The sequence below is a fragment of the Trachypithecus francoisi genome, unplaced genomic scaffold (assembly GCF_009764315.1).
Source record: "Trachypithecus francoisi isolate TF-2019V2 unplaced genomic scaffold, Tfra_2.0 Contig01585, whole genome shotgun sequence".
NCBI lineage: Eukaryota > Metazoa > Chordata > Mammalia > Primates > Cercopithecidae > Trachypithecus > Trachypithecus francoisi.
The window spans coordinates 11,004,974-11,021,914 of record NW_022681444.1 but is presented as its reverse complement, the minus strand read 5'-3'; the positions used below and the strand labels follow the sequence as shown (position 1 = coordinate 11,021,914).

General features: G+C 50.9%; 1 protein-coding gene, 1 long non-coding RNA gene and 1 pseudogene across 2 annotated transcripts in view; 1 reads left to right on the top strand and 2 right to left on the bottom strand.

The window, feature by feature from the left end:
* The window catches only part of RALGDS (ral guanine nucleotide dissociation stimulator), a 23,192-nt gene extending 14,475 nt beyond the window's left edge, over window positions 1-8,717 (top strand). The window contains 11 exon segments of the mRNA XM_033195151.1: window positions 614-678; window positions 681-697; window positions 2,232-2,300; window positions 2,728-2,814; window positions 3,299-3,331; window positions 3,654-3,775; window positions 3,966-4,061; window positions 4,415-4,616; window positions 4,791-5,033; window positions 6,129-6,243; window positions 7,672-8,717. Coding sequence (XP_033051042.1) covers window positions 614-678; window positions 681-697; window positions 2,232-2,300; window positions 2,728-2,814; window positions 3,299-3,331; window positions 3,654-3,775; window positions 3,966-4,061; window positions 4,415-4,616; window positions 4,791-5,033; window positions 6,129-6,243; window positions 7,672-7,847 — 1,225 coding nt within the window. The 3' untranslated portion in view covers window positions 7,848-8,717.
* LOC117073904 lies at window positions 4,998-16,941 on the bottom strand. The gene is made up of 5 exons (XR_004433454.1): window positions 16,879-16,941; window positions 16,086-16,215; window positions 7,256-7,455; window positions 5,329-6,438; window positions 4,998-5,125 (listed from the first exon to the last, which is right to left on the bottom strand). It is a non-coding gene; the product is annotated as an uncharacterized LOC117073904 (long non-coding RNA).
* LOC117074035 lies at window positions 13,389-13,478 on the bottom strand (annotated as a pseudogene).

Here is a 16,941-nt window from a genome sequence, read left to right as displayed (position 1 = left end):
CTCCTGCTGCACCGGGGACCTCCCACAGGGCTGGCATTGCCCTTTTAGTGAGCCCGTGGGAGGCCACAAACCCTGAGCACAGGGATCCTCCACTGACCTGAGCCGGCAGCTCTGCCTCAGAGCTTGGCTTCCTAAGCTGTCGGATGGTGGGTTGAGCCACATCAGAGATTTTCAGGTATTCGTGTTGTGGCCACAGAACCCTTATGCTATTGAAATCAAAACCTTTGTGCCAGGCGCAGTGGCTAACGCCTGTAATCCCAGCTACTCGGAAGGCTGAGGCCAGGAGAATCTCTTGAACCCAGGAGATGGAGGTTGCAATGAGTTGAGATCGGACCACTGCACTCCAGCCTGGGTGGCTGAAACTGTCTCCAAAAAAAGAAAAAAAAAAAAAACCCTTTGGAAATAGCTGCTCACTGGAAACGGGAACAGGGGGTCCTGTTGCACCAACACGAAGGCCCCCTCCCCAGACCTGCAGAGCGTTGGTGCTCTGCAGAACCCTGTGTGCTGCGTTCAGGCAGTCTGGGGTCTTTCAGCTCTAAAATAAAATGGATTTGCACTCACACCCCTCCTCGCCATTGCTAGCTTTCTCCTTCCTTCTTTGCCCTTCTGACAGGGACAGTTTCCGGATCTTTCAGAAGCTGTCGGAGATCTTCTCAGATGAGAACAACTACTCATTGAGCCGGAGCTGCTCATCAAGGTGGAGTGGCGGCAGGCAGACGCAGGGAGGCAGGGACTGAGGCAGAGAGGCAGAGGCTGGGACTGGGGCAGTGGGTGGTGGCGTTCGCTTCTTGCTGGAAAAGTTCCTTTCCCGTGTGCACAAAGAGGGAAGAGGGATCTGCTTGGCCCCTGGGCGTTTGAGGGACAGGGCCCCGGTTAATCGGACACAGTAAGGGTGGCAGTGGAGGTTCCAGGAGTAGAAGATGAGTGTCAGGACCAGCAGGTCTCTGGCTTCCTCGCTGGTCCCTCCTGCTGGGTGGGAAGGGGATACAGCTCCTGCCCCCACACCGGCCCAGGCTGTCCCCAGGAGGCCAGGCTCCTACCTCTGTCTGTTCTGCACACCCAAGGAGAGGGCAGCCTGCCTACCCCAGGGACAGGAGCTGTAGGGGATACCAAGGGCCAGGTGACTGGACCTGGAAGGTAGATTTGGAGGCCCTGTGTGGCTTCCCCACCCTACCCTGAGAAGAGACACTGACCAGAGAACCCTGTAGAATTCTTCTCATGGTACCCCGTTAGCCACGGCAGATACCCCAGATGACTGAGGAGAACTTTCAGGGACTAATGGATTCACGAGGCCTCAGATGGAGTCAAGTGTCACTGCCTGGTGTCCCTGGCGTGCTGGTCAGTGAAATGGCATCTAGGGCCCCCCTCCTGCGTGGACAAACGCAGAGTTCCCTACAGGGGAGGATCACAGGGGGTTCTGGAACACCTGTCCCTCTCCCTCCGTGGCACAGCTCTGCTGGGGGCCCCAGCATGCACGAGAAGCCCAGAGGATGGTATCGTGATCAGTGGCCAAACGGGTAAAGGCAGATGGGGCAGAGCCTCTGGCTAGGACAGACAAGCCTGTTCCGAGTCCCTGGGGGGCCCTGGGCAAGTCGCTGCCCACCTCAGGGCCACAGTTTCCTCATCTGGAAAACGGAGGAATGCCAGCCCCGGGGTACTGATCTCACGGAAGGTTCAAGGGAGAAAAGGAGTATTCAGCCAAAACAGGACTGTAGCGCACAGTCTCTGAGGCCCTGCAAGGTAGGCAGAGTTTTTTTTTTTTTAAGAGGAGTTTCGCTATGTCACCCAGGCTGGAGTGCAATGGCGCGATCTCGGCTCACTGCAATCCCTGCCTCCTGGGTTCAAGGGATTCTCCTGCCTCAGCTTCCCAAGTAGCTGGGATTACAGGTGTACACCACCATGCCCAGCTAATATTTGTATTTTTTTAGTAGAGATGGGATTTCACTGTGTTGGCCAGGCTAGTCTTGAACTCCTGACCTCAAGTGATCCACCTGCCTTGGCCTTCCAAAATGCTGGGATTACAGGCGTGAGCCACCTCATCCACACTTTCCAGAGGGGGAGGCAGGCTCGGGAAGGCCAGGTTGCCGGCCCAGGACCCCACACTAGTGAGTATTGATACCAGGGTCAGCCCTGGAACCCAAGCACACTGGCGGCGCCCCAGGTCAGGGTGCTTGAGGGCTAAGGGCTGAGGGGATAGGGCCTCGCTGACCCTGTCCTCTCTACCCTGGCAGGAGGGGACCTCCAAGTTTGCCACCCTGGAGATGAACCCCAAGAGAGCCCAGAAACGGCCAAAGGAGACGGTGAGAGTGCCCAAGGCTGCGGAGGGTGGGGGAAGGGGGCTGGCCTGGGAGTAGGGGCCCTTTCTATGTAGCCATGGTGCCTGTGGGCCCCATTAGAGGTGGCCTCCTCTGGACCCTGGCAGAGCCATGCCTGGATCAGCTGGTATCTGGGAGGACCAGCTGCAGCCACGAAAGGATAGGCCTGGCAGAGCCAGCTCAGGCGGGTGTGGGGCTGGGGAGGACCAGGGGCCACATGACTCAGGAACCCGGCATTTCCCAGATGCCAGCCAGGGAGGTGGCTAGAGGGAGTCTGAGGTCCAGCGAGGCAGCGGGCTCCAGGAGGCTCCTGGAGGTCCCCAGGCTGTTCCAAGTGAGGCCAGTTGGGTCTGGGGGCTGAGAAAGCCTTCAGGGGAGGGGTCTTGTTCATCCTTCTACCCCAATGCCACAGGGCATCATCCAGGGCACCGTTCCCTACCTGGGCACGTTCCTCACCGACCTGGTGATGCTGGACACCGCCATGAAGGACTATCTGTATGTGAGTATGCTGGGCAAGGTGGGAGTGGGGCCCGGGAGGAGATACCTTCCCTGAGCCCTGGGGGCTGGGCCGCCACACCTGTCCTAGCAATGAGTAAACAGCTCAATGCCCGGCTGGTGACACCCCAGGGCTGCCCGAACACAGAGCTGAAGCGGGGTTTGGCTGAGTGGGACACATCCCATCCCTCAGGCAGTGACCCTGGGCACAGGAGGAAGCCAGGCCCTCCAAGGTCAGACGGCACATGGTGGCTGAGCAGGGCCTTCTCGCCTAAGGCCTTAGTCCATTGTCCTCGGAGAGGCCTGGACAAGAAGTCCCCAAGCCTCTGCCCGCACATCACCGTGCCCTAGTGCCCAGCAAGGGCTCCAGTCCAGGGGTGTGTGTGCCCTGCCCCCTTGTGGGCGCTCTTGGTAGTGCAGCATGAGGTGGGGAGGCTGTAATGGTCAAGGGGTCATTTTCTGATGGCCATTGGGTGTCCACCTTCCAGGGCAGACTCATCAACTTCGAGAAGAGGAGGAAGGTAAGCAGCTGCAGCCCTGACTGGGGGAGGGGTGGAAAACAGACCCATCAGGGTAGGACACTCAACTCCCATCCTCTCCCTCTTAGATTCATGGGACATTTGGATACAGAGAGAAGGGGGTCCCCTCCCACTGAAGGGTGGGGGTAGGAGGTTATAATCCAGGACCACCTCCTGGGGAATGGCTGTTTGAGCCCAGCTTTGAGAACAGGAAGGCCTGGATGGGAGTAGAGGGGAAGAGGAGACCCCCAAGAGCAAAGACCTGGAGACTGGCCCCTGTCCTGCCCGGGCCTTGTCACCGCCCTGTGCTTCCCTCCACTCCCAGGAGTTCGAGGTGATCGCCCAGATCAAGCTGCTGCAGTCGGCCTGCAACAACTACAGCATCACGCCAGATGAGCAGTTTGGGGTCTGGTTCCGGGCCGTAGAGCGGCTCAGCGAGACTGAGAGGTGAGGCCGGGGCAGCAAATGGGGACAGCGTGGGCAGGCTGTCCTGGGGAGCCAGCTCCAGAGGGCCAGCAGCTCTGACCTATGGTCAGCGTCAGCCCCTGTTGCCTGCAGAAGGCTGGGGCACCCTGGCTCCAGCTTCTGGACCGGGAGCATGGCCCCCGGTCATCACACCACTGCCCTCTGCTCATAGCTACAACCTGTCGTGCGAGCTGGAGCCCCCATCCGAGTCAGCCAGCAACACCCTCAGGACCAAGAAGAACACAGCCATTGTCAAGCGCTGGAGCGAGTAAGGGCCTGGCCAGGGGTGGCAGGGGCAGCTGCCTCGGGGCTCAGAAGCCTCAGGGCTCAGAAGCCTCAGGGCTGAGCCTGGGCTCGGGGAGTCAGGGCAGCTGGCGCTGGAATCCTGCCCCGCTGCTGACTGGCCCTGAGACCGGGATGAGTTCCCCCCACCTCTTTGGGCCTTAGTCTTCTCCTCTGTGAAATGGGGTGATACTAAATGCTCTCCCAGATGGCTGTGGTGAATGGAGTACTGGCAACTGTCCCAGCACTTAGCACAGTCCTCGGGCCCAGAGTGCAGGGGCTATGGGGGTGGGGTGTGTCCTTGGGGAGCCCCCTTAACTAAGCCGACCCTTCACCCAGCCGCCAGGCCCCCAGCACTGAGCTCAGTACCAGCGGCAGCTCCCACTCCAAGTCCTGTGACCAGCTCAGGTGTGGCCCCTACCTCAGCAGCGGGGACATTGCTGACGCGCTCAGCGTGCACTCAGCCGGCTCCTCCAGCTCTGACGTGGAGGAGATCAACATCAGCTTCGTCCCGGAGTCCCCTGATGGCCAGGAAAAGAAGGTGACTGCCTGCCCTTCTCCCCAATATCCTTCCCCATCTCCCTACTCCAAATCCATGCATGGGACCAGGAAGCCCTGGATCCTGAACACAGCTTCTAGAAGGTTCCCCATCTGGCTGTTGGCTTGGGGTGCCCCACGGGGCAGGGGGATCTGCTGATCTTGCCGTCTCCCTCAGTTCTGGGAATCAGCCTCACAGTCGTCCCCGGAGACCTCCGGCATCAGCTCGGCCTCCAGCAGCACCTCGTCCTCCTCAGCCTCCACCACACCCGTGGCTGCCACACGCACCCACAAACGCTCCGTCTCAGGGCTCTGCAACTCCAGCTCCGCGCTGCCGCTCTACAACCAGCAGGTGGGCGACTGCTGCATCATCCGCGTCAGCCTGGACGTGGACAACGGCAACATGTACAAGAGCATCCTGGTAAGCCGGGTGGGTGGCCCGGGTCCCTCCTTCCACCGGTGGCAAACGCACCCGAACGCGGTGCACCATCCCTTCCTTCCTGGGATCCCCTTCTAGTTGGAGGGAAGGACAGATGTCAGCCAGGTACAAAAATGAAGAAGGTAGTGATCAGGGACAAGGCTGGCCTGAGGGCAGAGGGAGAGGGAAGGAGCAGCCGTGCAAAGCCCCCAGGAGGTGAAGGGGCAGTACTGTGGGGGAGATGAGGTCAGGGAAGTATCTGGGGCCTGGCCACATAGGCCCCGAGCACTGTCAGGACCTTGACTTTCTCAGGGAGGAAGACGACTAGCTTCCTCTGTCTGGCGTGGGCTGGTACCAGAACCGCAGGGATGTTGGTTAGGAGGCCGCTGTGGCAACCAGGCCGGGAGCCCTGGAGGGGGCCAGCAGGGTCAGAGTCTGGATAGGATTTGCAGACAGCCGATGGGAGGTGCCCACAGAATGGGTTTGTCTGGAGGCTCTTTCTTCATCCTCCAGGTGTCCTGCGACAGATGAACCATTTGTAACTCCCACCCTCTGTACCCCACACTGGGGCAGGTGCCCCATTATTCACACACCTTCCCCGAGCCTCTCGCTGCCGGGAGCTAGCATGGTTGTCATTAAGCAGTCACCGGTGGCCCTGTGTCTGAGTTCTAGCTGTGCTCTGGGCCTCAGGGTCAAGGGAGTAGGGGCCTGGCCTGTGCTGACCACACTGAGCATCCTGGCCGGCCCCTCCTTTCTTACCTCCAGGGCTTGGACTAGGGACTGTCTGTCCCCCAGGCTCAGTGATGCTGTTATCCTGGAGGGTCAAGTGCTTCCCAAGAAAGCGCGGGAGGAGGGAACAGGCTCTTATAGGAGAAGCAGGGTAGGAACTGCTGGGAAAGACCCCTCCTCATTCCACGGAGACCTCACGTGGGGAGCAGGAGAAGGTGACAAGGCCCTCTCCGGACCTAACACCTGGCCAGAGGCTGTGAGTGCCTATACCCGGTGCTGAGGGGACTGCACAGGGTCCTTAGCCACTGCACTCTGGGGGAGCTGCTCCAGGGTCTTTTCGCTGATGGTCCATCCCCCGCCACGATGCAGGTGACCAGCCAAGATAAGGCTCCGGCCGTAATCCGCAAGGCCATGGACAAACACAACCTGGAGGAGGATGAGCCGGAGGACTATGAGCTGCTGCAGATTCTCTCCGATGACCGGAGTAAGTCAGAGGACCAGAGGGCGATGGTGGAGGGGGCAGGTCCTCACCACTCCCCAGCCCCAGGTCGGAAGTCTTTGGCCCCAGAAAATTCACCAGCAGAGCGTGGGTAGACACTGGACGGGGCAGCCCTGGCTGCCCCCATTGTCTGCTTGCTGTCCCCAGTGACCACTGGACCTCTCCAGTGTGTGCTCTTCCCTAGGCGTGAAGAGGCAGTTCAAAGCTCACATCAGTGAGGAACGAAGAGAAAAGGCATTTTCATTGGGACAGGTTGGGACTGTCCCAACCTGTGGCCCACTGGAAGGGACACTTTCTGGCTAAGACAAGAAAACATGTGCTCTAGAAAGAATGGTGACCACTGTAGACCAAAGTGTCAAGTGTTAAAATCCATGGGTGTGAGACTCTAAAAGCAGAACAGGCTACTAGGAGGCCAACTGAGTATTCTAGAAACTGGGAAAGTGTCAAGAACCAGTGCAGGCTCGAGTGGGGTGTCCTGGGCCTGGAGACGCTGGGCAAGTTCCTTAAGCCCTCTGTGCTTTTCCCCAAATGGAAATGAAAGTAGCCAGTGGGTTGATCATACATATAAAAATCTATATGTATATACGTCTATATATATATGCATGTATAGATAAAGCATCTATGTGCGCCATAAAAGTTAACTACAAATATTATCATCTGTTTTCTTCCCAGTGAGCTGAACACCTCCCCCCTCCATTAGCCCAGATAGTTAGCAATGACTCCTATGATCCCTAGAAATTATAGTCTAAATCCTCTGGCAGCTTCTTGCACCATTTTGGTTAGGTGGGCAGGGTAGGTGGGACCCCCATCTTATAGAAAAGGAAGACTGAGGCCTAGAGAGGTTAAAGATGATGACGAAAAGCCACACCATGTCGGGAGGAGCACGAATCGAGCCCAGCTGTGGTTTACAGCAGGCTGTGGGCCAGAGGAGAGGGTGGGAAATGGAGCCAAGAGGAAGTGCTTGCTGGGTGCCAGGGTTCCAGAAGTAGAGGCCTACCTGGAATGGGCGCCAGAGCCCTGGGGCAAGCCTGTCCTTTCCTGGTCCTTGGAGCCCTTGTCCTGAGTGGGGCAGGATTCCAGAAGGTGATCTGGATTCTAGAATGCCTGTTCCAGCTGGGCAGCCCGCACTGCGGTATGGGCAGGACAGGGTAACCCTCTGCCAGCTCAGGCCAAGCCGGAGTGTTCTGGAGTCAGTCCCTGTTTAAACAAGAGTCATCAGGTTTTGTGAGGACCTCAGCAGAGTCTGTCCTCAGGCAGTCATTGAGAGGGGTCCTTGGAGTCCTGGAGCTGTACTGGAGGGGGACCTCAGGTCTGTGGCTCAAGACGGTCCTTATAGGGGCTCTCAAGTGGTAGGGGTATCCTGCAGGGCCCCCAGGAGCACCACTGATCACCCCTCTGCCCCTCCCCTACCAGAGCTGAAGATCCCTGAAAACGCCAACGTCTTCTATGCCATGAACTCTACCGCCAACTATGACTTTGTCCTGAAGAAGCGGACCTTCACCAAGGGAGTGAAGGTCAAGCATGGAGCCAGCTCAACCCTCCCTCGCATGAAGCAGAAAGGACTCAAGATTGCCAAAGGCATCTTCTGAGGGCATCTCCCCAGGGTCTGGCTGGCTGGTAGCCAAGCACTTATGGACCAGAGTGGCCCAGGCCAGCTGGGCACCTTCTTCCCACCTGCCAGCCCAGGGTACCCCAGACTCCAGTTTCATCCTGAACCTCTCCTGCTGCTGGGATTGACGCCTGCCATTGGTCAGGCTGACCTGGCCTCCCGTGGACCACTTGCTGCCTTAGGTGCCTTCTGCTCTCTGGAACCAGAGGACTAGCTGACTTTTGCCAAGGAGCAGTGCCAACGGGCACGGTGCCCTGCCTGCCCCCAGGCACCACCTCTGTACACTTCCCTGACACCTTCCCAGGTGTGGGTCACTGCCACCTGTGCCATGGGCACCCTGGAGCACCCACTCGCCCGCCATGTCTGACCACTGCAGTTCTCTCCTCATGCCCACGGGCACTGGCCTGTGACCTTTGCAGGGGTCCCGGCCCCTCCCACCACTCTAGCCTTTCTCAGGCTGCACCAAAGATTCCATCATCAGGGCCAACTGAGAGTGAGGGAGTCTCACCCACCACTTACCCCAGCCCTCCCCCGGGAGCAGAGAGACACCCTCTTCATGGATCAGACTCTGCACCCGGTGGATGAGGACAGTCCCAGCTGAGTTCCATCGATATTGAATCTCATGCCACTGCAAGTGCCATTCACCACTGCGTCCTGGGCTTTATGAGACCATGCAAGACGGGGGTTAGTGAGGAAGGAGGATTTGGGGTGGGGGTGGGGCGATTGAATATTTGTATAAAAAGCAAAAAGGAAAAAAAAATGTTTACTGATTGGGGAGGGGCAATATTTATTTGTTGTAAATAGCAAATGCTAGACTTGAATATTATATTAAAATCCTGTTTCTACTATAGCCTGGTCATTGCAGTTTTGTTCTTTCATTGCCTGTCTTAATTAAAATGAGATAGAGACTCTTACATTCCATGTTAAAATAAGGACTCTTGCAGGATTATCCAGTTATTTTATGCACAGGAAAAGCCAGCACCTTTCTCAGCACACTGAAACACAAAGTTTACCTTTCATACAGCAGATGTTCATTTCGGCATCATTAAATTGGGAAATGTGCTGAGACAGCCCTCAGAACTCCTGGGGCTAGAGGTTGGAGGTACTTTCACAAGGCATAGCAAGAATTGCTGAAATTTAGCTGTCTTTAAAAGTAACATTTCTGGCCAGGCACGGTGGCTCATGCCTGTAATCCCAGCACTTTGGGAGGCCAAGGCAGGTGGATCACGAGGTCAGGCATTTGAGAACAGCCTGGCCAACGTAGTGAAACCCCATCTCTACTAAGAATTTAAAAAAATTAGCCAGGTCTGGTGGCGGGCACCTGTAATCCCAGCTACACAGGAGACTGAGGCAGGAGAATCGCTTGAACCTAGGAGGCGGAGGTTGCAGTGAGCTGAGATCACGCCACTGCATTCCAGCCCGGACAACAGTGTGAGACTCCATCTCAAAAAATAATAAAGTAATATTTGTGACAAAAGATGGCAGAGTAGGAGACCCCACGGTTCAGTCTCTCCACAGAAACAATGATTAAAAAGAAAACTATCAGAATAAACTGTTTTGGGACTCGAACCTGATTGGACCTAGTCACCGGGGGAACACTTGATGAAGGGAGATGCTGCTGAACTCTAACAGTTAAGGGAATCTCCATCAAGTCAGAGGCTGACCAAGAGACAACAAAACAGAAACTTCGTGACTGTACACAACAAGGAATACAAATATAAGCCTGGCAAAAATACAGATATAAGCCTGACAACTATAAGCCTGGAGAAGTTACTATGGACACAGAAGATTGCATCCTTCAATAAGTAAAAAAGCAATTCCTGAGGAGGGAGACAATCTGATTTCCAGAGTCACTGCATTATAATAATGTTCAGTTCTCAAAAAATTACAAAGAAACGAAAATGTGGCTCATTCACAGGAGAAAAGAGGATTTGACAAAAACTATCCTTGAGGAAGCTCAGACATTAAAATTACTAGTCAGAGACATTAAATCACCTGTCCTAAATATGCTTGGTGAGCTAAAGGAAACCATGGAAAATAATGTATGAGCAAATAGGTGATTCGCAATAAAGGGATAGAAATTATAAAAACCAACTAGAAGTTCTGCAGCTGAAAAGCATAATAACTGAGAAGAAAAATATACTAGAGAGGTTCAACAGCAGATTTGAGCAAGCAGAAGAATCAGTGTATGGGAAGATAAGACAATAGAAATTACTCTGTCTAGGGAACAGAAAGAAAAAGGTATGAAGAAAAGTGAACAGAACTAGAGGTTCTTGTGGGACACCATTAAATGTACCAACATACATTTAATGAGAGTTCAGAAAAGACAGAGATTATTTGAATAATGGTCCAGAACTTCCCAAATTTGTTGAAAGACATAAATCTCCATATCCAAGAAGCTCATTGAACTTCAAACAGGATAAACTCAAAGAGATCCATACCCAAATTTATTAGTCAAATTGTCAAAAGACAGAAAATCTTGAAAGCAGTAAGAAGTGATTCATCACACACAAGAGATCCTCAAGATTAACAGCTGATTTATCATCAGAAACCAAGGAGTCTAGAAGGTAATAGGTTGACATATTTAAAGTGCTGAAAGCAGGCTGAGTGTGGTGGCTCACACCTGTAATTCTAGCACTTTGGGAGGTCAAGGTTGGCAGATCATCTGAAGTCAGGAGTTCGAGACCAACCTGGCTAACATGGTGAAACCTCTTTTCTACTAAAAATACAAAAATTAGCCAGGCATGGTGGCACATGCCTATAGTCCTGACTATTTGGAGGTTGAGCCAGGAGAATTGCTTGAACCCAGCAAACAGAGGTTGCAGTGAGCCAAGATCGTGCCACTGCACTCCAGCCTGGGCGGCAGAGCAAGACTCTATCTCAAAAAATATTCTCAAAATAAATAAAGTGCTGAAAGAAGAAGCAAAACATCCTTTAAGGATGAAGGAGAAATTAAGACATTCTCAGATAAAAGTTAAGGGAGTTTTATTAGTAGACCTGCCCTACAATAAATGGTAAAGGGAGTCCCTTCCAGTTAAAACAAACACTAGACAGTGACTTGAAGCCATATGAAAAACTAAAGAACACTGGTAGAGATAACTAACAGGTAGTTAGCAAAGCCAGTGTTATTACACTTTGGGTTTGTGTAACTCATCCTTTTTTCTTATGATTTAAAGGTAAAATTCATAAAGCTATAAATCCACATTAATGAAAACAATGTATAAAGATATAATCTGTGACTGACAGTATAAAGAGGGAAGATATATAATAGCAGTGTATATTACTTAAATTCAGTTAATATTATTGAAACTAGATTGTTACATGTTTAAGATGTTACTTGTAATCCCAAAGGTAACCAGTAAGAAAATAACTAAAAAGTATATAGGAAAGCAAAGAAAGGAATCAAAGTTGTACAAAAGTAAATCCATAAAAAGCAGTAGTGGAGGAATTGAGGAACAAAAATCACAAGACATACAGAAAACAAACAGTTCAATGGCAGAAGTAAAGGTTTTCTCATTACTATAAATATAAATGGGTTAGATTCTCCAATTAAAAAAGCAGAGATTGGGCCAGATGCAGTGGCTTACACCTGTAATCCCAGCACTTTGGGAGGCTGAGATTGGAGATGGCTTGAGCCCCAGAGTTTGAGACCAGCATGGGCAACATGGTGAGATTCTGTCTCTAAAAAAATTTAAAATTAGCCAGGCATGGTGGTGTGCATCTGTGGTCCCAACTCTCAAGAGGCTGATGTGGGAAGATCACTTAAGCCCGGGAGGTCAAGCCTGTAGTGAGCTGTGATCCTGCCACTGCACTCCAGCCTGGACAACAGAGCAAGAGCAAGACCTGTCTCAGGAAGAAAAAAAAAAAGATTGGCAGAATGAATTTGTTACAACTTGATCAATCTATATGCTGTATAGACAATTTTTTTTTTTTTTTTTTTTTTTTTGAGATGGAGTTTCGCTCTTTCACCTAGGCTGGAGTGAAGTGGCACAATCTTGGCTCACTGCAACCTCTGCCCCCTGGGTTCAAGCAGTTCTCCTGCCTCAGTCTCCCAAGTAGCTGGGATTATAGGCGCCTACCATCACACCCAGCTAATTTTTGTATTTTTAGTAGAGCTGGGGTTTTGCCATGTTGGCCAGGCTGGTCTCGAACTCCTGACCTCAGGTGATCCACCTGCCTTGGCCTCCCGAAGTGCTAGGATTACAGGCATGAGCCACTACGCCCAGCCTGTAGAGACAAATTTTATTTTATTTTATTTTAAGGTGGAATCTGACTCTGTTGCTTAGGCTGGAGTATAGTGGTGCAGTCTCAGTTCACTGCAACCTCCACCTCCCAGGTTCAAGCAATTCTCCTGCCTCAGCCTCCTGAGTAGCTGGGATCACAGGTATCTACCACCACACCTGGCTTTTTTTTTTTTTTTTTTTTTTTTTTTTTTTTTGTATTTTTGGTAGAGACAGGGTTTTACCATGTTGGCCAAGCTGGTTTCGAACTCCTGACCTTAAGTGACCCACCCGCTTTGGCCTCCCAAAGTGCTAGGATTACAGGCGTGAGCCACTGCACCCGGCTGAGACAAATTTTAAATACAAAGATACAAAAAGGTTGGAAGTAAAAGGTTGGAAAAAGTTATTCCATGAAAATAGAACAATGGCTACAGTATTATCAGACAAAATAGATTTTAAGTCAAAACAGTAACAAGGCCACTATACACTGACAAAAGCTTCAACTTGTCAAGATATAACAATTGTATACACATACACACTTAAAACACCCAAAATATATGAAGCAAAAATGGACGTAATTGAATGAGAAATACACAACTGGAGATTTCAATACCTCATTTCCAATAATGGATAAGAACAACCAAACAGAAAATCTAGAAGGAAAGAGGACTTAAACAATACTATAATTAGACTGAGTAGACATACACAACACTCAAACCAGCAGCAGCAGGCTACACATACAATACTATAATTAGACTGAGTAGACATACACAACACTCAAACCAGCAGCAGCAGGCTACACATTCTTCTCAAGTGTACATGGAACATTTTCCAGGATAGACTATATGTTAGGCCATAAAGAAAGTCTTAATTTTTTTTTTTTTTTTTAAGACTGAGTTTTGCTGTTGTTGCCCAGGCTGGAGTGCAGTGGTGCAGTCTCGGTTCACAGCAACGTCCGCCTCCCAGGTGCAAGTGCTTCTCCTGCCTCAGCCTCCCGAGTAGGTGGGATTTCAGCACCTGCCACCATGCCTGGCTAATTTTTGTATTTTTAGTAGAGATGGGGTGTTACCATGTTAAGCAGATTGGTCCTGAACTCCTGACCTCAGGTGATCTCCCTGCCTTGGTTTCCCAAAGTGCTGGGATTATAGGTATGAGCCACCATGCCCAGCAATAAATTGTTAAAAATTGAAATTATACAAAGTATCATTCCAACTACAATAGGATAAAATTATAAATCCATAGAAGAAAAACTGGAACACTCATGAATATGTGGAAGTTAACGCACTCTCTTTTCTTTTTCACATCAGATGGTTAACGTAACAGGGTTTGAGGATGACACACCTCACACATGTGCGTGAACACCCCATCACAGTCATCAACTACAAAAGGATCTTAACACTCTTCCCCTCCCCGAATCCAGACGGAGTCTTGCTCCGTCGCCCAGGCTGGGGTGCAGTGGCATGATCTCAGCTCACCGCAACCTCTGCCTCCCAGGTTCAAGCAATTCTCCTGTCTCAGCCTCCTGAGTAGCTAGGATTACAGGCATGCACCACCACGCCTGGTTAATTTTTTTTTTTTTTTTAGTAGAGATGGGGTTTCACCATGTTGGCCAGCCTGGTCTTGAACTCCTGACCTCATGATCCACTTGCCTCAGCCTCCCAAAGTGCTGGGATTACAGGTGTGAGCCACCGCGCCCAGCCTTAACACACTCTTAAACAACCAGTGGGTCTAAAAAGAAGTCACAAGGGAGATTAGAAGACGCCTTGAGACAATGAAAACAAAAACACAACATCCCAAAACTTATAGCATGCGGTGAATCGAAAGCAGTGCTTGGGGGAAATGTATAGCTGTAAATGACTACATTAAAAAAGCAGAAGGATCTCAAATCAACAACTTATCTGCACACATTAAGGAATTAGAAAAAGAGCAAACTAAACCCAAACTAGTAGAAAGAAGGAAATAATAAAGATTACAGCAGAGATAAACGAAATAGAAAATAGAAAAACAGAAAATCAGCAAAACCAAAAACTGGTTCTTTCTAAATAACTAAATGGACAATACTTTAACTAGATCAACAAAAAAGAGACAAGACTCAAATTACTAAAATTTGGAATGAAAGTGGGAACATTCCTACCAACTTTACAGAAATAAAAAGGATGAGAAGAGAATGCTTTATAAGAGAATGCACCATTGCATGCCAGCAACATACAATAGAATATTATTCAGTCATGAAAAGTCCAGGTGCAATGGTTCATGCCTGTAATCCCAGCACTTTGCGAGGCCAAGGTGGGTGGATCACTTCAGGTCAGGAGTTCAAGACCAGTCTGACCAACATGGTAAAACCCCATCTCTACTAAAAATACAAAATTATCCGGGTGTGGTGGTGAGCCCCTGTAATACCAGCTACTTGGGAGGCTGAGGCAGGAGAATTGCTTAAACTTGGGAGACAGAGGTTGCAGTGAGCCAAGACTGTGCCACTGCACTCCAGCGTGGGCAACAAGAGAGAAACAAGAGGGAAGCTTCCAAAAAAAAAAAAAGGTTTGGCGTGCTGACACGTGCTACAACATGGATGAACTTTGAAAACATTACAATCCCACTTATGAGAAACATCTCCAATAGGCAAATTCATGGAGATAGAAAGGATAGAGGTTACCAGGGGTTACAGGGAGGGGAAATGAGGAGTTAGCTAATGGATACAGAGCTTCTATTTGGGGTGATGAAAAAAATTTTGGAAATAGAGAGTGGTGATGGTTGCCCAACAGTGAATCGAACTAATGCCACTCAATTCTACTCTTAAAAACAGTTAAATTAGCTTAAGTTGTGTTATGTTTTACCACAATTAAAAAAAATAGTATCTGCAAGGACCATTTCCTAGCCCAGGTTAGTGGTTGCCTTTCTACAGCTTTAGAGGAAGAGGAGCATTTTCTGCTTGTCTTGCTGAGGTTTCTGTTGACCAGTTAGGAACTTGTGGATTTCAAGGTCTAACTCTGGAATTTAGTCAGCACTAAGACAAATTATAAACAGAGAAAATGTACAATATGGAAAGCAGGGGAAAAGCTGAAGGAAGAGTGTTAGCCAGTGTACGGGCAAGATTTTGCCCCCTCAGTCCCATCTAGAGGCCTGTGGTCCACGCTTTTTCCTAGATGGGAATCCTTGCTCCTAACCCTAGATTTCTATTGCCTGTGCGTTTTCTGTCTGGGGAAAGACTTGTGACGCTGTGTTAGGGTTGCAGTTGGCCTCATTCCATAAGCATTCCTGCCCACAGTGCCCACATCACAAGGCCATGGTGAGGTCAGGCTGGTCAAGTGCTCAGTGCAGTGCCTGGGCTTGGACCCAGAAGAGATGTGGGTAGTCCCGACCCTACCCTCTGCCCCAACATTTCTGCCAGAGCCATTGGGCACCCCCACCCAGCACCTGCCACCCAGCACCCTTGGCATCCTCTGCTTCTGACCTTCCAGAGTGATGTGTTATTCTAGCGTCTACCTGTGAACCAGGACGCCAGCATTCCTACAACCCCTTGTGTGATTGATGTCATCCAGAAACACCTTGGAAAGCCCCAGCCCCTCTGCCCTGCACGCTGTGGCCACTCCTACTGGAGCCTCATGAATGCCCAGTGAGTGCTGATTGCCAGGATAAGGGTGCTGATTCCTGCCAGCAAAAGACCTCCATTGTCTCCCCTGATGGCCAAGGTGAAGCCCAGGGCCGGGTGGTGCTGAGGTCCAGTCTCAGGTGATCACCAATTTACAGACTGAGTCGTGTTGTGACTGACCCATCCTAAAAGGGTAGCTGGGCCCTGAGCCTTTAGAGCTTGTAGCCAGCCTCCTGGGGTGACTGTATTCTTTGTCCACAGCCTGGGATTTGGTTATGTCCTGGTGGGGGGTGGGGGTGTTAAACATGAGACACAGGAGTTGGGATGGGGGGAAGAGGGAGGCCACTGAGACTGAGGATCCACAAGCACAGAAGGCCACAGCCTTACAATGAAGCGCTGAAACCCTTACCCTGTGACAGTCAACAGGCGCTGGCCCAAGCTCACCCCAGTGCTCTTCCAGGCTTCCTGGGATTGGGAGTCAGCAGGACCCCAGACGGCTTCCAGCCTGCCCTTGTATTTTCAACTTCATTCTCTGGAGTCTGTAACGGCAAGAGCGAGATGGATTGCAGGTGACTCTGAGTTCTCCCCTCCCTCTCAACAGCTGCAGGCATCACCCAGACACACAGCAGGGCTCACCTCTGCCATAGAGGCTTTTAAAGTCCATTTTCTGTTGCTTATAACAGAATACCTACAACTGGGTAATTTATAAAGCAAAGGAATTTCTCACAATTATGAAGGCTGAGAAGTCCAAGGTTGAGGTGTTACAGGATGGAAGGTCTTAGCTGTGAGTTGTCCAGGTTATTGGTGTGTTGAACAAAGAAGTGAACAAAACTCACAAAGTAACCAAAGAACGAAGCAATGACAGACAAAACAGGCCAGTCACAGTGGCTCACATTTGTAATCCCAGCACTTTGGGAGGCCGAGGTACCTGAGGTCAGGAGTTCAAGACCAGCCTTGCCAACATGGTGAAACCCCGTCTCTACTAAAAATACAAAAAAATTAGCTGGGTGTGGTAGCCAGCACCTGTAATCCCAGCTATTTGGGAGGCTGAGGCAGGAGAATCACTTGAACCCAGGAGGCAGAGTTTAGAGTGAGCCCAAATTGTGCCATTGCACTCTAGCCTGGGCAACGAGAGTGACACTCCGTCTAAAAAAAACCCAAAAACCAAAACGACGACAACAAAAAACAAAAGAACAGCTTACCAAAGGCACAGACTGATTGAAGAAGCGAACTTGGGAGCAAGCCCGAGCAAATGGCTCAAGAAT